Raw genomic sequence first — 18,122 nt, forward strand, 5'->3', positions numbered from 1 at the left:
CCCGCTTGGTGCCAGTGGAGGCCACGTGAGGAGCGGTAATGGCCACTCCCGCCCTCCCAGCCAGGAAGTGTCAGTGCAGGGGCGCCGGGACTCCCCGGCCCGGCAGTAACCAGGAGGTAGGGCGAGGAGGAGAGATGGAGGACCGACAAGTGGGGACGGGATCGGAACACCCACAGGCGAAAAAATGAAGCTGGACCTAAACTTCACACCTTATACAAAAATTAACTCAAAACAGGCCGCAGACTTACATGTAAAACCTACAGCTATAAAACTTTCAGAAATAAACACGGGAGAAATTCTTTAGGATGGAGCGATGGGCAAAGAGTTCTTAAGACTTGACATCATAGCATGACCCATGAAAGGAAAAACTGATAAACTGGACTTCATCAAAACTGAAAACTGCTGCTCTTTGAAAAACTCTGTTAAGAAGGTGAAAAGATAAGCTACACAGTGGGAGAAAATATTTGCAAATCACATATCAAACGAAGGACTAATAGGTACAATATATAAAGAACCCTCAAAACTCAACAGTAAAAACAAATAAACAAACAAAACCCATTAGAATAAATGGGCAAAAGACGTGAACTGATGTTTTACCAAAGAGGATTACAGATGGTAAGTAAGCCACAAGATGTTCATCATCATTAGCCATTAAGAAAATGCAAATTCAGGGCTTCCCTGGTGGCGCAGTGGTTGAGAGTCCGCCTGCCGATGCAGGGGACGCGGGTTCATGCCCCGGTCTGGGAAGATCCCACATGCCGCGGAGCGGCTGGGCCCGTGAGCCATGGCCGCTGAGCCTGCGCGTCCAGAGCCTGTGCTCCGCAACGGGAGAGGCCACAACAGTGAGAGGCCCGCGTACCGCAAAAAAAAAAAAAAAAAAAAAATGCAAATTCAAACCACAGTGAGATAGCACTACACACCAATCGCCGACAAAATGCCCCAAACCAACAGCCCTGACCGGCCTGGGAATCAGACGCTGGTCTTTACCAGCGTGTACTGATACACGTTTCTGTTCTTTCAGTCTCTCCGAAGCATTCACCCAAAAAGATTCCCACCCTCAGGGTAGTAGACACAATATGCAATTTCAAAAATATACTTAAACCAAGAAAAAGCCGATCTTAGCAGGCTCTCACTCATTGTCAAAGACAAAGTCTCTCATTTCTGCTGGTACGTGACCACTATTCAGTGAAAATTCAGAAAAGGCTCTTGTCATTAAAATTAGGAAAACATCAAAGACAAAGGGACACTCTCAGATTTTAAAATTAAAAAAAAATCACTGTGTATTCAAAACATTAACTGTTACTTTGCTGAAAATCACTGTAATGGAAAGGTGAGAAGGCAGCTGAAGATCCTTCAAGAATTATTTTCAAGATTAAGGTCCTAATTTGGTAATTATGGTAATAATCATGCCCCCTCAACCCCCCCGGATGGCTGCAATTACCTGGCCTGGTCAATTCACTGAAGAGATGAAGGAGGAAACAGGGGTCATAAAGGTCACTGAGATCCATTGTGCTCCTGTCTTTAAATATCGGTTCCTCTGTGTCCTGAAATAGCCCGAGACAAATAAAAACGTGTGGTTCGACTGCATAAGTGTAACACCATGTGAATGTTTACCCACTACTACCTAGAGTTCAAATTATTTTGAATATTCAAGCCCATTAAAAAATGGTTCTATTAAAAAACAACAGTGCTTGTACATGAAACTATACCTTTGATATTTGCTTTTGTGGAAAGAAGTTATAAGGGAAGCAAGTATGGCCAGTGCTGATAAGTTTTGAAGCTGGGTGGTGGGTATATGGGTCCTGGCTCTGTACCTTTGCATATGGTTGGAATTTTACTTATAAAAAGTTAACAAATCACAAGAAAAGCAGTGCTTGTGTTTTATAGCAGCTAAAACCTGATGGCTTCCCCTTGGGCCCCCCGCACCTCTGGGGGCAGCAGCCTCCGGTTCTGGGGGAAGTGGAGGACAGTCTTCATCACGCGGTCCGGATCCAGCAGGCGGAGGATGTCCCCGACGCTCGGCTGCTGCCACAGTGATCTGCCCAGGCTCTGGCACGTCTTCTGATGCTCCACGGCCGCTGGGCCCCAGGCTAGCAGCCTAGAGCCGGATGGGAGAGCAGACTGGTCACAGGGCCCCATCGGGAACAGGGGCAACGATGGTGATGATGGCACTGCAAGTAGCTTTGTCAAGCAGCTAGCACGCCAGGCACTGAGTACATGTCCTGTGTTGTATCATTTAATCCCCATGATAACTTCGGGGGAAGGTGGGAGTGATGGAGAGGTTGACAGTGATGAGGGTGGTGTGACAGTGTCGGGGATGATGGAGGCCAACACTTACGGAGAGTTTACGATGTGCCAGGCACTATTCTAAGCCTTTCAGGTGTATTCATTTCACGTAATCTGCAAGGCTATCCCATAAGGTAGGTACTATGGTCATCCCTATTTTGCAAATGTGGGAAGAGAGACACAGAGAGGATCTGGAACGTTGCTCAGCTGGTCCCCTGCCCAGCTGGTAAGTGGCAGAACAGGAATTCAAATTTGGGGAGCCTGGCTCCAGAGTCTGTGCTGGACACAGTGGCAGAACCCTGGCAGCTCAACGATGCTCTACTGTTACAAACCTTTCCTTGTTGCCACGGGGCCGTGAGCGGACCAGGTCCCCAGCTCTACCTTCTGCGCCACCAGTCCCCATGGCAGCCGCCCAGAGAGGTCACCTTGCCTACCTCCTGGAAAGCGACTGAACCCGTCTGCGCCCAGGGCACCCTCGTGTGACTTCCATTAATCCGAGAGGGGGTTCTGAGGCCGCGGGGGTTGGGTAGGATGGCTCGCTCTTCACCGTGAGGGAGACTGCTTCTGTTTTCTCTCCTCTCCCTCATGTGCACAGGGGCTGTTTATTCCAGAAAGAATACCACTGACGCAGCACCACCTCCAAGGCAGTAAGTGGGTGAGGCCACGAGGGGAAGGGAGAGGCAATGTTTATTCATGACCTGGGCTCTTTTAAGAGGCAGAAAATGGTTCTCTTTACTGTTTTTTTTTTTTTCGGGGGAGGGGGGACTTCTAGGCTAATACATCTTTAATCTTAAAAAAAAAAAAGAATTCTACAAGGGAAATATATTTTTCCCTTCCCTGCAGAGTTCTCCTGAACTATTTTTCTTGGCCCAGTAAGCTTACTTCCTGTCTCAGCACACAAAGCTCTTCTTATGTACTGGGCAGATGCTGGGGTGCTGGTCCCAAATTAAGGAGAAAAGAAACTAGGGCGGCAAAGAGAATCTCAGATGCTGTCTATGAATAGCTTAACCCCGGCCCTCGCAGAGCTCAGGCAGGGCCCAAAGGGAGAGGCGTCAGCCCAGCCCCTCAGGGCCCAAAGCTGTGCTGGCCAAGGAGCAAGCGGCCCCTGGGAACCCAGGAGAGACAGACAGACACAGACAGACAGGAAAGAGACAAATCTAGGGACAGACACCGTGTGCGCGTGCACACACACACACACGCACGCACGCACACACAGACAAGGAAGAGGGCGGAATTAACATCCAGCCAGCGCTCCTCAGTCTTTTCCCAGATCCCCACCTAAGTCACTCCCACCTAAAGGAAGGCACCAAGAGAAAGGTTTTCAGAAGAATCAACTAAATGACCCCCAGGTCAGGAGTGAGTCCGAGGGCAGGTCTGTGACAGACACACACTGTCAACCAGTGAGGTGGCCCAGCCCAGACAGGCCCGGCCATTGGGGACCATCCTCACAGTGAGAGGCCAGAGCAGCCCACGCTGGCAATGGTGTGTGAACCGAGGGGTCCACCCAGCCCCCCTTTTCCCTGGGGGAGCTTACTGGGTGGGGCCTTCAAGGCCTGCCGTTCTCACCTCCAGGCCCAGCGCTCACCTGAAGTTGACCAGGCTATGGTGGTTCTGTTCGTAGGCCCGCAGGAGAAGTAAGATCTTCTGGTCTAAAGTCAGTTGAGGGTCAGTTTAGAAAGCTTCCTGGTGACCCCCGAGACCTCATACGCTCTGATCGCACCGCCCAGTCCCCGCACCCTCACCCAGGATGCTGAGAGAGGCTCCGTAGGCCCCGAGGAGCACCGCGAAGTGGCTGTTCTCGCAGACAGAGGGGCACAGCCTCACTGCCACCGACATTAGGTCCACCAGCGCTTCTGGAAGAAAAGAACACTGAGATGCCCAGCAATTCAGGGGGATGGGCACATGCAGAGTAAACATGGAGACGGAAGCACTTCAGCAAACACAAATGCTTGAGATATCCTTCTCTAGACAACACTGGTCTGAGGACTATACCCGGTCCCTTCCCTGCTTTTTCCTTTTTAAAAATAAACACAACTTTGACGAGGCTGCCATCAACCTCTCCAAGCCCCCTCCCAAACTTTAAGGCAACAAAGATTTTTAAACCTAAGCATTTTTCTCCATGATTATGTTACCAAAATCTCTAATATTTCTGCTCCTGCCTGAAAGCGGGGAGCCTTTCTACTGCCTGTACCAGGAACTTGGGTAAGGGTTCTCTCCAGTTCAGCAGTTTATTACAGACCAGCTCTGCAGTGACTCCTAACAGTTTGGGGATGTCAATTTTGTCTCTAAACAGGGTATGGTTTCGGGAGGGCAGCACCCCTCAGACCTCTGCCATCTCCCACAGCCTTCGCCACGCTAACGTAAACGCTCACCAAACCGACTAGGCAAGAAGCCTGGGCTGTACGAGTCCCTAGCAGGGACCCACCCACAGGGACCTTCGAACTCTACACCCTTGATAAAAGTTTCAATCACCCCATTAACACATTTAATGCAACTAAACAATTTCTCCCAGGTGAGAAACCCCCGCTCCTAACTCCCCTAACTCCCAGGTTTTAACGCTCGCCCACGATACGGCAGAAAACCTTAAATCTGGCTTCTGCAGGCCAGAATAGGCTCTGAAGAGAGGTCTGCGTTTGCTGTGTGACCCCAAGTCAGAGGAAACATTTCTTGAGCTTGGATTCGACAGACATGAAATATTCGGACACCGTTTGGGTAATGCTTCCTTAGCTCTGAGAACACGTGAAATCCGGGAATAAGCTCCGCGTCTGAAGTAGGAGATGGGGTAAGGGATCACCTCTGACGGGACTGCCTGGCGTTTCCTCCTCTCCAGCCGTCAGCAAAGTGGGCAGGAACAGGGAGTGCTGGGTGAGCATCACGTGGACCACCGACAGCTGAGTGAGCCGCGAGCGCGCGGCGCTTTCCGGGAGATACAGGAGCTGGACGGCAGCACAAAGGGCCTTTAAAAATGCATGGTCCTGGTACCGAAATCTAAGGGAAAACCAAAGGGAAAACTAGCTTCATAAACAATAGAAAACCTTTTTTCTCGACATTTTATCAAGGAAAACTTCCAACATGCCACACAGGTGAGAACCCTAGAGTGCACAGGCATACACCCATCACCCAAACTACCCGTGCTGCTGCAGCACACCTGCAGCATCACACACCTAGTCGCCCGCCCATCACAGGGAGTACTTCTGACCTGGCCTACCTGCCAGGTCAGCTTCCCTCCTTCCTTCCTTTCAGCTACTCAAAACGCCCCTCCAACGGTTCAGAAGCCTTCCCATCTTAAATCCCTTTAGAACCCACTAAAGAAATGAAAGCATCATGCTCTGGAGAAAAAAGTTTTTAGTCATATGTGAATATTGTTAAGAATCACTTAGCACACAGGGAACATTCTAGAAACGCAAATGAACCAGAGACTCAAAGAAATGTCGTCATGTCACGAAGGTAATCCTCCGTTGCCATTAACCTCTGACTCACCTTCACTTATTTCTCTCTCTTGGGTATTTTTCTCTGTTTCAAACTGATGAATAATCAGGGAAATGAAAATTACAGGTGCAATGAAATACCGTTTCATGACTACCTGACTGCCAAAAAGAAAGAGTCTGACCACATCAACTGCTGGTGAGGAAGCGGGGACAAAACGAACTTCCACACCATGTTACGTTAGCTTGGAGAACAAATCAAAAAATCTAGTGAGGGCTTCCCTGGTGGCGCACTGGTTGAGAGTCCGCCTGCCGATGCGGGGGACACGGGTTCGTGCCCCAGTCCGGGAAGATCCCACATGCTGCGGAGCAGCTGGGCCTGTGAGCCATGGCCGCTGAGCCTGCGCGTCCGGAGCCTGTGCTCCGCAACGGGAGAGGCCACAGCAGTGAGAGGCCCGCGTACCACAAAAAAAAAAAAAAAAAAAAAAAACAACTAGTAAAACTGGAGTTGTGCCCACATAAAGAGCCAGCAAGCGACCCCTCCCCCAGAAAATCTGGCACCTGGGCACAAGGAGACATGCAATGTTCACTGCAGGGTCGGGAGGGAGGAGGGAAGGAAAGGAGGGAGGTCCTGTCCACGAGTAGGACACTGGCTGCGTGAACTGGGGCACGGTCGTAAGACGGAATGCCCCACAGCAGTAAAAAGCAATGACTCGGATCTCCACGTATCAACATGGGTAACTCAAAAACTTCTGAGTGCAAAAAAGGGACAATAGAGTCATACATCTGTATACAATGTCAAACTCAATAAACACTGTGGTTTATTGTTTAGAGACATACTGACATGCAACCAAAGTGTTAGACAGGGCCATGACAAAACTCAACCTCAGAAGAGTGACACTTTGGGGCATGGGAGGGAAAAGACGCAATTAGGGCAAATAGGGAAAACTGTCAGCACTTATTAAATCTGGGTGCTCCTGTATTGTTCTCTGCACATTTCTGGCTTTTAAAAAATATTTCAGTAAAAAAAATTTATTATTATTTTTTTCGGCCGTGTTGCGTGGCTTGTGGGATGTTAGTTCCCTGACCAGGATCGAACCCGGGTCCTTGGCAGTGGGAGTGCAGAGCCCTAACCACTGGACCACCAGGGAATTCCCCAAAAATATTTCATTTTTTAAAGGCTGCTTCTCTCTTCGCTGTTAGAAGCACACACATGTCAACGGGCAAATCATTTTCCCTCCCCAACACTGCTGTCTCGTCTCGTCTGCCCAAAATGGGAGCAGCATCTGCTCCGCCACGTCCTTTACGCTAATAACAAGCTACACCGCTGGCCCTGCACCAGCAAAGACACTCGCCGCCTTACTGAACAGCACCAAGAAAATAAATTCAACTTACTTGAGTCCAGTCTTCACAAATTTCTGCCAGTCACCAGGCTCAACTTCATTAAGTGAATTCTAGGAATAAGGTAAGCAAGAAATGTATGTGGAATATCCGAATTAATTTAAAATAGACACAGAATTTAAATTACAGCCCTACAGTAAATATGGAATATAGTTACCTAAGCAATTCACAAAAGCTTGTAGTTACTTCTTACCTTGATTTTTTTAAATTGTTTTGTTATTTCCACTAGTAGCTCTGTCTTAGCATACCTATGATCACCAAATGACCAAAAGAAAATTCCCAAGGTAGTTGTGTAACTTTCCCCTTTGTCCACCATTGTGAATAGCACTGACTGATCTGCGACACACAGCGGTGCAGCCACATGTGACTGCTTAAACCCAGAGCAAGACCACTGCGCCCTAACAGGGCCAACGGAGATCCACAGTCCCTGACGTGGAGAAAAATCTCCAAACGTGGTGCATTATGTTACATCGGAAGAGTGGCTGCTCTGGGGGGAAGGGGACCAACTGGGAGAAAGCACAAGAGAGCTTTCTGGAATGATGAAAATCTTGGATAGCACAGGGGTACGTGTATCTGTCAGCACTGAACTACACACTTAAGACCTCATATTCCACGAGATGAAAACCACACCTCAGTTGCAAGGAAAGGGCTGCTGGAGGTGCTGACGGTGAGGAAGCTGTGCACGTGCGGGAGAAGGGGGCACGTGGCAACTCTGAGTTTCTGCCCAATTTTGCTGTGAACCTAAAGCTGCTCTAGAAAGTTAAGTCTGTTAAAAAAGGGGGGGGAAAAAGAAAGAGCAAGAGAGAGAGAGAAAGAAAACAGCCAAGTGGGGTAAGGAGGGAGGCCTGTCCCGAGAACACAAATCCCTAGAAGAGCAGAGCCCAGCACCCCCGGCTCCACAGCTCGGCTCCCTTACATCCCAGGAATGCTTCTCCTCCTCTTTCCTAGCTCTACGGGGTCAGGGTCCTACACGCCTTAAGTTCACAATCCTGTAACACAACACATTAAGTGCTTCAGGATGCTAATGATCTCTGTGCAAAAATGTAGCATTAAAAACAAAAGAGGGGGCTTCCCTGGTGGCGCGGTGGTTGAGAGTCCGCCTGCCGATGCAGGGGACACGGGTTCGTGCCCCGGTCCGGGAGGATACCACTTGCCGCGGAGCGGCTGGGCCGGTGAGCCATGGCCGCTGAGCCTGCACGTCCGGAGCCTGTGCTCCGCAACGGGAGAGGCCACAACAGTGAGAGGCCCACGTACCGGGGGGAAAAAAAAAAAAAAAAAGGAAAAGAAAGGCCCAAACAGCTAAACTTTTCCAAATTTTATGAAACCTCTAAACTCACAGAGCCAGGAAGCTCGTTGAACCCAAAGCACAGAAAACCTGAAGAAACGACGCTCAGGCATATCGCAACCATGTTGTTTAAGCAATGTAAAGAAAAAAATCCTCAAAGCAGCTGGAGAAAAAAGGCATCATGTAAAGAGAAATACAGATAAGAATGAGAGATTTCTTATCAGAAACAATGCACACCAGAAGACAGGAAAGCAACATCTTTAAAATGCCTGAAGAAAATAAAAACTGTTAACCTGGAATTTTGTACCCGGTGAAACTCTTCCTAACTCAACCTGAGGCCAGTATTACCTGATCCTAAAGCCAGACAAGGACACTGCAAGAAAATAAAATTATAAGCTAATACCCCTCATGCACACACATACAAAATTTCTTGGTAAAATGTCAGCAAATCAAATCCAACACTATATAAAAATGACAACATATCATGACCAAGTAGATTTATTCTAGGAATGCAGGGCTGGTTTAACATTCAAAAATCAGTTAATATAATTCACCCCATTAACAGTCAAAACAAAAAACAATACCATATAACCATCTCAGTAGATGCAACAAAAAAGCATTCTGACAAATTCCTGCAACCATTCCTGATAAAAGATGGCTCATCATTTCAAGGTTTGCCCTCCACCTGCCCTTCGCCTCCTAGACATGGCTCCTCTCATCCCCCACCGGGTCGAATTCACGCCACCTGGCTTGAATGTATCTGCAAACCTGGGTTTGTCTATCTCACTCTTTCCCTTAAAAATTTAACCAGGGGCTCTAATAAGAGACACCTACCAACAGTTCGTTTAATCTTAGCAGCATCTGCTTCTCTCGATCCTGGATACCATCATCTTGCTGGCTGCCGCTAAAGGACGCGATCAGCCACTGTACACAGGCCTCCAGCAGAGTCTTTTTCCAAGCACGCAGCTCTTCTGCCGACCCTTCCAGGACAGCCGAGACAGAGTCAGCCACGACCCAACTGCGGCAGAAGACAAAACTCAGAGTTACAGGCATGGCCCAAATCCCTCTGGCTTTAAGTATATATAATCCAACATCACAATGGGCCGTATGAGGCAGATGCCCTGAGCCCTGGTCCCTACACTAACTACCCAAGCACAGAGATCACAGGCTTCCCCTGCCCCTTACACAAACTTCAAAGACGTACCAGAACTTTTACGACTAGGGGAAACTCTATTAGCACACCAGAAAAAGGATATATTGTCCAGACTCTGTCTAAATCAGGCTATCTCAGCCTCAGCACTACTGACATTTTGGGCCAGATGATTCTCTCTTTGGGGGGAGGGAAGGGGGCCCGTCCTATGCATGACAGGATATTTAGCAGCACCCTTGGCCTCCACCCTCTAGCAGCCAGAAGCAACAAGCCCCCCATACCCGTATCGTGACAGTAAAAGGTGTCAGGCGTTGCCAAATGTTCCCTGGAGCGGGCAAAATCACCCCTGGTTGATAACCACGGCTCTAAGGGAATCAGAACCACCCACTTATGGAGATGAACTTGCTCCAGCCAGGATGGAAGTAGAGTTCTCGGAGGAACTGCGTTCTCCCCAACTGCACAACAGCAATGCAGCAATTTCCACTGCTTTATAACCACTACAGGGAAAAGGGAAGCTGAGACAGGGAGAGCCATTAAACGATCTGAGGCTTCATACCTCTTGTGACTGCCTGGAGCCTGAAGCAAGCGGGGCAGTCGGTCCATGAGGACACGGAGGTCCTTGGCTCTTGCAAATGGGACCAGCTGGGCCAGGATCTCCTGATGCAGCCCAGACTCTAGGGGCCCGTCAGCACTGAAAAGCCTGGTCTGCAGCGGCCTCCACAGGGCCTTCCTCAAGACAGGAATGACAGCAGAGGATACTGGGGCAGAGACAAGCAGGAGAGGGAGGTGAGCGCCGTGGAGCGCTACAACCGGCTCACAAGGGCTGGGGCTCTGTTTCAGGAAACCTGTGACCTGGGTGATGTCCCACTGGTAGCACGAGACGGACCACGGCAGGAGCTGTGATGCCACGGAAATTGGCAAATGCTACAAATCAGTCTCCCCCAAGAGCCAGTGGTTAAAACATTTACCAGCACGCCACTGGTCACCTCTCACCACTCAACCCTGACAGGGACTGCTCAGTCCCGCAGGCCCTGGGCATAGCCCCAGCTCGAGGGTCATGACGAGACGGTGAGCACCCAGGTCCTGAACTCACTCGGGAACGAGAAGAGCCCTGAGAACCACTGGCCGGAAGGCGCCCTCCTGCAGGGGGCGCTCTTACTTTTTTAAAACATCTGTTATGGATGATATGAAGCTATGCAGCACAGAGGCAAAGCAGTGAGCGAAAAATCATTCATACACACGATAAAAATGAATTAAGTTGAACTGGAGGTGATCAGGAAGTGCCTTGGACCTGAAACCCAACGGGTGGAGAGAGGAGAGGGAGCGGGGCCCAGCCGAGTGCCTCGGCTCAGCACGGGCTCACCGACGCTCCCAACGGTGGGGGGAGGGGGACGGGGCAAAGGCCCATCACCCGCGCCACTCCCTCGGCCTAACAAGACCCAGCCGGGGCCGCTCCTTCTTTGGCCCCCAACGGCCATAGCTACCGCCCACCGCCGGCCCCAGCTTCCCATGGGTAACTCAGGGTCGATGGGAGCTCCATCCTCAGAGCTGGGTCAGACATCGGAGGAGAAACAGAACTAAACGATACCCCCAGAACGTGAAGTCCCAGGGCTTAAGGGTGGACACACAGTTCTCAGCACCCCCGGCTGCCCGAAGCCCCCCCTTCCTGTACCTCCTGCGGGGCGCGTGAAGTCTTCCCGGGTCCTGCACTGGAGGTACGTGCGGACGACATGGAGGAAGTCGTCCAGGGCCTCCTGCAGGCAGAGCCCCAGGCTGGCCCGCCTGCACCACCGCTCAAACCGCAGCAGGTGGGGACAGCTGTGCTGCAGGAGCACGGCCGCGGTGCCCAGGGCCACCGGCGTCCGCCGGGCCAGGCAGTAGTCGAGCAGAGCGACCCCGACGGCAGGGGCCAGAGCCGGCTCTCTCTGCAGAGCCTGGAGGAGCACGGCGTCCAGCTCGTCCACGGCCAGCGTGGGCAGCAAGGCCCCCAGGCCTCTCACGTACTCGGAGGCCTGGAGGAGCTCGTCGCTCTGCAGCTGCTCCTGGGGGCGGCTGGTCAGCAGCTGGACCAGGGTCTCCCCGAGAGCGTTCAGGTGTCTCTCCTTCTGGCGGGACTTAGTGGGTCGCTGGGCCACCAGGTGGGCCTCGGGCAGGCTCAGTAGGGCCAGGGTGACCTCCCGGAGCTGGGCGCCCTCCATGTATGGGTGCAGCCCCTGCAGGGCTTCGAGCTGAGGAAGGGTCTTTGGCATCGGCGTGGCTGCGCGGGCCCTCCGGTTCCGCAGCTCTCTCAGGACGCTCTGGGTGACGGCCTCCGAGTACCTGGCCAGGAGCCCCAACTGACCAAGGCTCTGGAGGACTGGGGCACTGGCCACCAGCAGCGGAAGGACCCCCGCGCTGAGGTGGGCCGCCAGGAGCTTCACGAGGACGGGACTGAGGGTGTGCGGGGGAAGTGCCTGCTGCTCCAGGGCCAGGTACCAGCCCTCCAGTGTGGGGTGCTTGAGGATGGCCACGAGCACCTCCTCCAGCGTCTGAAACACAGTGACGGGGCACAGGCCTCACCCACGGCCCAGCCAGCGGCTGCCACTCAGGAGGACGCAGAGCAGAAGGCAGCTTTCCTAAGCCACTCCACCCTCAAGCCCAAGTCCCAGTGCCCCCCTCAGGGGTTCCCGCGGCACCCCAACCCGAGCCCAAAGCTCTAACCCCATCCTAACGCACCTCCTCCCCTGTACAACGACGGGGCCTGCACTGTGACTCAGTCAGCGACCCCCGGACCAGCAGGAATCTGATGAATGCAGCCTGAATGAATTTACTGTGCAGTAAAACTGCCCTCCATGGTCACTCGGGCAGGGCCGGGCCACGGAGAAATGCCAAAATGGGATGACGATCAATTGTCTCCTGGTTCCTCCCTAGCAGCCCTGCCCTCCTAAATAAATCTGGTTGAGGGACGTGGGTACCACCCGACCACCAGGGCAGGGCTACCCTGGCTCTGGAGAGACTCTGTGGCTGGGGAAGATGGGTAGGGAGGGGTTCAACGATCCAGAACTGAAGGTGAAACTGCGTCCACTTTCAGAAGGAGACTGGGCCTCGAGTGACCCCCTGAGGAACTAGCTCTGACCCCAAGACTAGTTTCAACCACTGAGCAGAGAGCTGCTGAGCGTGCTCTGCTGGACTAGATGATGATCTGATGCAGCCTCGGTGAACACGATTCCTGGTCAATGAAGTCACCCAGTCCCCGGGGACAGAAATAAACTTTTTTCCTTATTTACTCTTCAGGAAGGCAAGAGGAGCCTATCACACCTTCCAGCTGAGCTTCCCCAAATAGAAAGAAAAACAGAAAAGCACACATCAGGAGTGTTTTGCCCAACGACTGGCTAACAGGCAGTCTTGCACCAACAAATGCCCCCCCAAGAAAGCCCCCTTGGAGATCAAAGGAAGGGAGCCATGCGTTCGACTGTGAACTGAGGCACATGCCTGCACCCGAACCCAGTACAACAGGTCAAATGGCAAATGGTGAGAAAGATGCGGCCTGGCCCCAGTTAAAAAGCTAACTCACGAGACTGCCAGCAGGAGGGGAAGGTTCACTCTTCCCCAGGCAGTGTGGTCGCTGCGTGTGTTCACGATGAAGGGCCCCACCCACTGCCCCACCTTTGCTCAACACAGGCTGCAACCCTTTAAGAGGAAAATACGCAGCCCGAGTTCTCAGGACGCTCACGGCACGGTGGGAGGGAAAGTGCTCGCAGCAGGGCCAAGCGTGAGCAGAGAAGTGACTGGAAAGACGAGCGCCCCAAGTAAATGGTGCTCCTCTTGGGGTGGGCGGGGGACGGCACTCAGGGCCTCCTCTGGAGTTCTCTGCGTCTCCCTACTTCCCTGCAATGAACACGTACTTGCTTTTAACCAGAACGGAGGGAAAGCCGGTGGCTGTGACCTCACAGGAGAAGGCGGACCAGAAGGAGATCCAGGGAGGACGGGCGGCGGTACCTTGTCATCGGCCGACTCCAGCGAGGCCACGGACTCCACGTCCAAAAAGAGGTCGGACTCAGCCTGGGCGGCCTGGCGCTTCTGCTGGTTCTGGGCGTCCAGCTGCTGACAGTGGATGACCAGGTGCCTGAGGAGGTCCAGGAGGAACCGCAGCAGGGGAGGCCCCGTCCTCCTGCCCAGCTGTGAGGACGAGAGACGCACGACCCTCAGGCCCAGGAAGGGCTGACAGTCACCAGAACACTGACTGCCGCGTCCCCCCAGGGCCAGAAGGGGCGAGTTGCCAGAAACAAGAATCAAGGAGGGAAGCAGGCTAAAATGGCAACCCCCGGTAAACTGCCAACAACCTCAAAGTCATTTCTGTTTTTCTTATAAAAGTTTTTAAAATTTATTTATTTATTTTTGGCTGCGTTCAGCCTTCGTTGCTGCGCGTGGGCTTTCTCTAGTTGCGGCGAGCGAGGGCTACTCTTTGTTGCGGTGCGCGGGCTTCTCATTGCGGTGGCTTCTCTTGTTGCAGAGCACGGGCTCTAGGCGCGCGGGCTCAGCAGTTGTGGCACATGGGTTCAGTAGTTGTGGCTCACGGGCTCTAGAACGTAGGCTCAGTAGTTGTGGCACGCAGGCTCACTAGTTGTGGCTCACAGGCTCTAGAGCGTGGGCTCAGGAGTTGTGGTGCACGGGCTTAGTTGCTCTGCAGCACATGGGATCTTCCCGGACCAGGGCTCGAACCCGTGTCCCCTGCATTGGCAGGCGGATTCTTAACCACTGAGCCACCAGGGAAGCCCTCAAAGTCATTTATTAATAAGATACGTCCTCCTAAATCTTGATGAAACACACAGATTTATTTTGACCAAGATGAGGGGGAAAAGCCCACCTCAGAACCTGAACTAAGGGACTTCCCTGGTGGTCCAGTGGCTAAGACTCTGCGCTCCCAATGCAGGGGTCCCGGGTACAATCCCTAGTCAGGGAACTAGATCCCACATGCTGCACCTAAGAGTTCGCCTGCCACAACCAAAAAAGATCCCGCACGTGGCAACAAAGACCCGGAGCAGCCAAATAATTACAACAGCAACAACAACAAACCTAAACTAAAAATCTGTAAACCACCTCAGGGACAGAGGCCCAACAATGAGCCGCTGAATTAAAACTTATGAAGGCAGAGGGGACGCCTGGTCGTGCCGCAGACCCGCTCAGCGTGGGAGGGGCCCCGCCCGGCCTCGGCTGCCCCAGCGACCTCGTTCAGCTGCGCGTGGCTCCCAGTCTGAGATCTGCGCCTCTGCCCCGGGGAGAGGGCACAGCACTGGGAGCCGGGGCTCCCAAACCGCGGGCCGCTCGGGGCCCTGCACACTGGCCACCGCCCTCCCCGCGTGCGGACGAACGGGGCGCCAGTGGGGCCCCAGGCCTCCATCCACACCATCACTCAGCGTGGGCCTGACCGGCAGAAGGCCACGCTCTCTGCAGGTGGCGAAGCCAGGGAGCGGGAGCAGCGCTGACCTGGCCGAAGTTCTCCACGGCGCTCCTGATGTACAGCAGCAGGTGTTTGGCGGAGCGCAGGGCCTGGTGCGTCGGGAGGTGCAGGAGGGTGGCCCGCAGCCGCCCCTGGACCTCCTCGTCCAGGAGCGGGAATGCGCCCGGGCCCTGGCCCTGACCTTGGCCCTGGCCCGTGTAGGCCATCTGCAGCAGGGCGCTGAAGGAGGGGGCCGGGGGGTCCGGCAGAGCAGGGCTGCCCGACGTCTGCAGCGCCTGGGAGACAGCAGAGGAGGAAAGAGAAAAGACAGATCAGCACCAGGGGCAAAGGGCACAGGGTGCTAAAACAAGGACAGGGCGACACGCACACAGAGGGACGTTTCACAAAAATCACCTACTGATACTAAAATCTATGGGACCCTGTGGCATTTTATTCACGTAAAGTCCCAACACGCTCAGTCACACGTATTTTCCTAGCGTGTGTCCACGTGAGGGCACTGAGCCGGGGAGGTATTTACACGCTCTGGAGAACAGGAGCCACGCGGCACAGAGACAGGATTTTAGGCACAGGAGTCACTGTGATTAATCCCTGGAAACTGGGAAATGCCACCCTGGGAAGGAGCCGGCTGGGTGAGCTGCACGCCTTCCAAAGGCCTCCCCCGGGAGGACGGGAGGATGAGAGGACGTGGCCGGATGGAAGATAAGTTCCTGAAGTCATTCCCTCTCCAAGTGCGTCATTTCTTCTAACTTAATTCCCAAACTGCCTTCTTTATTCACCCCACGTGGCTTTTCTTGTTATAACTCCAAACACTGTTTCCTAGGGCCAGTACAACTAGGCTGCATGGTGCCCTGAAACTCAGCGGGGCTTGACCCTGGACCAGGAACAGCGTGACCTGGGAACTTGCTAGAGATGCAAATTCCCAGGCCCGCCCCAGACCTGCTGAATCACACGCCCAGAGACCACGTCTGAACGAGCGTCTGGGGGATCCTGACACGCCCTCACAGGTGAGAACCACCAAGTGCCTGACTCCACGGAGTGGACGCCTACACTTGGAGCACTGTGCAGCACAGCACGGACTGCTGACACCCACGGAAGCTGCTGTGTGGCTCTGACCACCTCCTGACCACGGCCTGTCAGGCAGGGAAGGCGGCGATAGCTGTGATGGGCCTGGGCTCTAGAGCCCAGAGGCCTGCCCGGATCCTGAGTCCACCACTGCCTGGGGGTGGAACTTCTCTGAACCTCAGTTTCACCACGTGTACAAGGAGGATAGTTAAGTCCAGATCCCTCTGAGTTGTGAGGATTAAATGGCGTAAAATACGTGGGATGCACTTAGGGTTGAGGCCCTAACAAACTGTGAACATGCAATCAACACAGGCTCCGGCTACCAAGTTCATAAGAGGAAGAGGTCCTCCTGAGCGGCCTGCTTTTTCAAGCACAGACACAGCTGAGTGAACACACAAAAGCACACACAAAGTGAATTCTTGCTCCACCCAGCAATCCTAAGCATGCTGCATCAGAGCCAGACCTGCAGCACCCCTTTTAAGAATGCAGTCCCCAAGAGAAAATCATTTCTTTCTTTCTTCACTTTCCCGTCTAGCAGAGCGTAGCCTGCTAGCGGCCTTCAGGTCTAACCGCTGAGCACGCCAAGTCTAGGGGCCGCTGAGGTGTGCAGACGAGGGCCGTGAGGCGAGCGCGCACAGACCACTCGGGAAGGGAGGAGAAGGGGACCCCGTCCCCAACCCCAGCCTCAAAGCCCAAACGTGCAGCCAGCGGCGAATTCAGTTCTGCTGCATCGCGGAGCCCCTCGGGGTCTCGTCACGTTAGCTGAGCGGCAGAGACACCACGTGCCTTCCTCTCCTACTCTGGGGAAACGAGAAGGCGAAGACCGTTCACCCTGTGAAGCTGTGAAAGCTACACAGCTGGGGTACAGCCGCTGCGGCCCACAAGGAGGAACCTCCGGGGCTTTCTAGGTTTCCGCAGGAGTGGTGGTCGCTGCAGCTCACCAAGGCCTCCCGGGCTGGCTCCGGGATCCAGAGGCTATAGTATCTGTTGAACCTGGACAGCTGACGGCAGCAAGGTGGGAGCGGAGGCTCCAACTTGTCGTAGGACTGAAGCAGAAGACACAGAGCCAGCGGGTCTCTCTGGGTGTGGAGGAGGTCCGTCAGCACCCCTGTCAGATACGCCACGATGCTTTCTCCTGCAAAGGAGGGAGACACGGCTGGGAGAGGCTTGCGGGGACCGCCCTTCTGTGACCCATCAATAACACCAACTCCCACCCATATCCAAGACCCAGAAAGAGTCATGACAATTCTGCAAGCGATCACACAACCACGCTGGAAGGCAGATGCTACCACTGCAGACCATGCCAGACTTTTATTAAACATACAGCACACAGTCAGACTTCGGGTGCTGAGGCCCAGAAGTGGAGACCCAGGCACTGAAGAGGTGAGGCCAAGGCCACCGGGACAGGGACTTGCTTGGTGCAAACCAATCCATTTCCACTTCCTTGGCACACAAGCCTCCCTTGCAGTCAGGCTGGGACCACACGACTCGCTTAGCCACTTCCAGGCCTGGCCAGAACACCTCCGCTTGACTGTCCACTCTCTCTTCCTCTTCCACAGTGACCTTGGAAGCCATATGTTGATGGCACAGCTACAGGATGGGAGCAGCCAGGATCCCTGAGCTACCTCCTGGACAATAGCCACTCAGGAGAGCACCTGACCTGTCCTGGACTATGACACAGTCGAGAGACAGACCTTTATTCCTTAAACCACTGACACATTGGGGCGTATGTGTTACTGCAGCAAAGCCTGAGCAATCCTGACTAATTACACCACTGGGATCTGTAAGTGCTTTCTCGGGTCTATGTTGCCTGGATACCCAGTAAGGATGAAGGACTTGAACCTTAGCATCAAGATATCAAGAATAAAGACTGAAGAGAAAATACCGGTGTTACAGCAGGTGTCTGTGCAGCCACGCAAACACATTATTTCAGACTCATCCGTCAAACGACCCATTTCCCAACAGCCTAGCCAACCTCTAGATTCCTACCCCTGTACACTTAGTTCTACCAGCTGTGCAGCTATCACTTTGGTGGGTCTGAACCCTTGCTGCCTTGGGTTTTCAGCAATTATT

General features: G+C 53.3%; 1 protein-coding gene across 1 annotated transcript in view; it reads right to left on the reverse strand.

Annotated features, from left to right (window-relative positions):
- Positions 1–18,122, reverse strand: part of URB1 (URB1 ribosome biogenesis homolog) — a gene marked incomplete at its 5' end in the record, with an annotated part of 66,062 nt that overhangs the window by 16,020 nt on the left and 31,920 nt on the right. The window contains 12 exons of the mRNA XM_079705446.1: positions 1,442–1,544; positions 1,927–2,098; positions 3,872–3,935; positions 4,029–4,139; positions 5,081–5,274; positions 7,107–7,165; positions 9,232–9,415; positions 10,104–10,305; positions 11,220–12,075; positions 13,526–13,705; positions 15,014–15,262; positions 16,991–17,184. Coding sequence (XP_079561572.1) covers positions 1,442–1,544; positions 1,927–2,098; positions 3,872–3,935; positions 4,029–4,139; positions 5,081–5,274; positions 7,107–7,165; positions 9,232–9,415; positions 10,104–10,305; positions 11,220–12,075; positions 13,526–13,705; positions 15,014–15,262; positions 16,991–17,184 — 2,568 coding nt within the window. The remainder of the gene's footprint in view (positions 1–1,441; positions 1,545–1,926; positions 2,099–3,871; positions 3,936–4,028; positions 4,140–5,080; positions 5,275–7,106; positions 7,166–9,231; positions 9,416–10,103; positions 10,306–11,219; positions 12,076–13,525; positions 13,706–15,013; positions 15,263–16,990; positions 17,185–18,122) is intronic.

The sequence above is a fragment of the Hyperoodon ampullatus genome, assembly GCF_949752795.1.
Source record: "Hyperoodon ampullatus genome assembly, chromosome: 5".
NCBI classification, from domain to species: Eukaryota; Metazoa; Chordata; class Mammalia; order Artiodactyla; family Ziphiidae; genus Hyperoodon; species Hyperoodon ampullatus.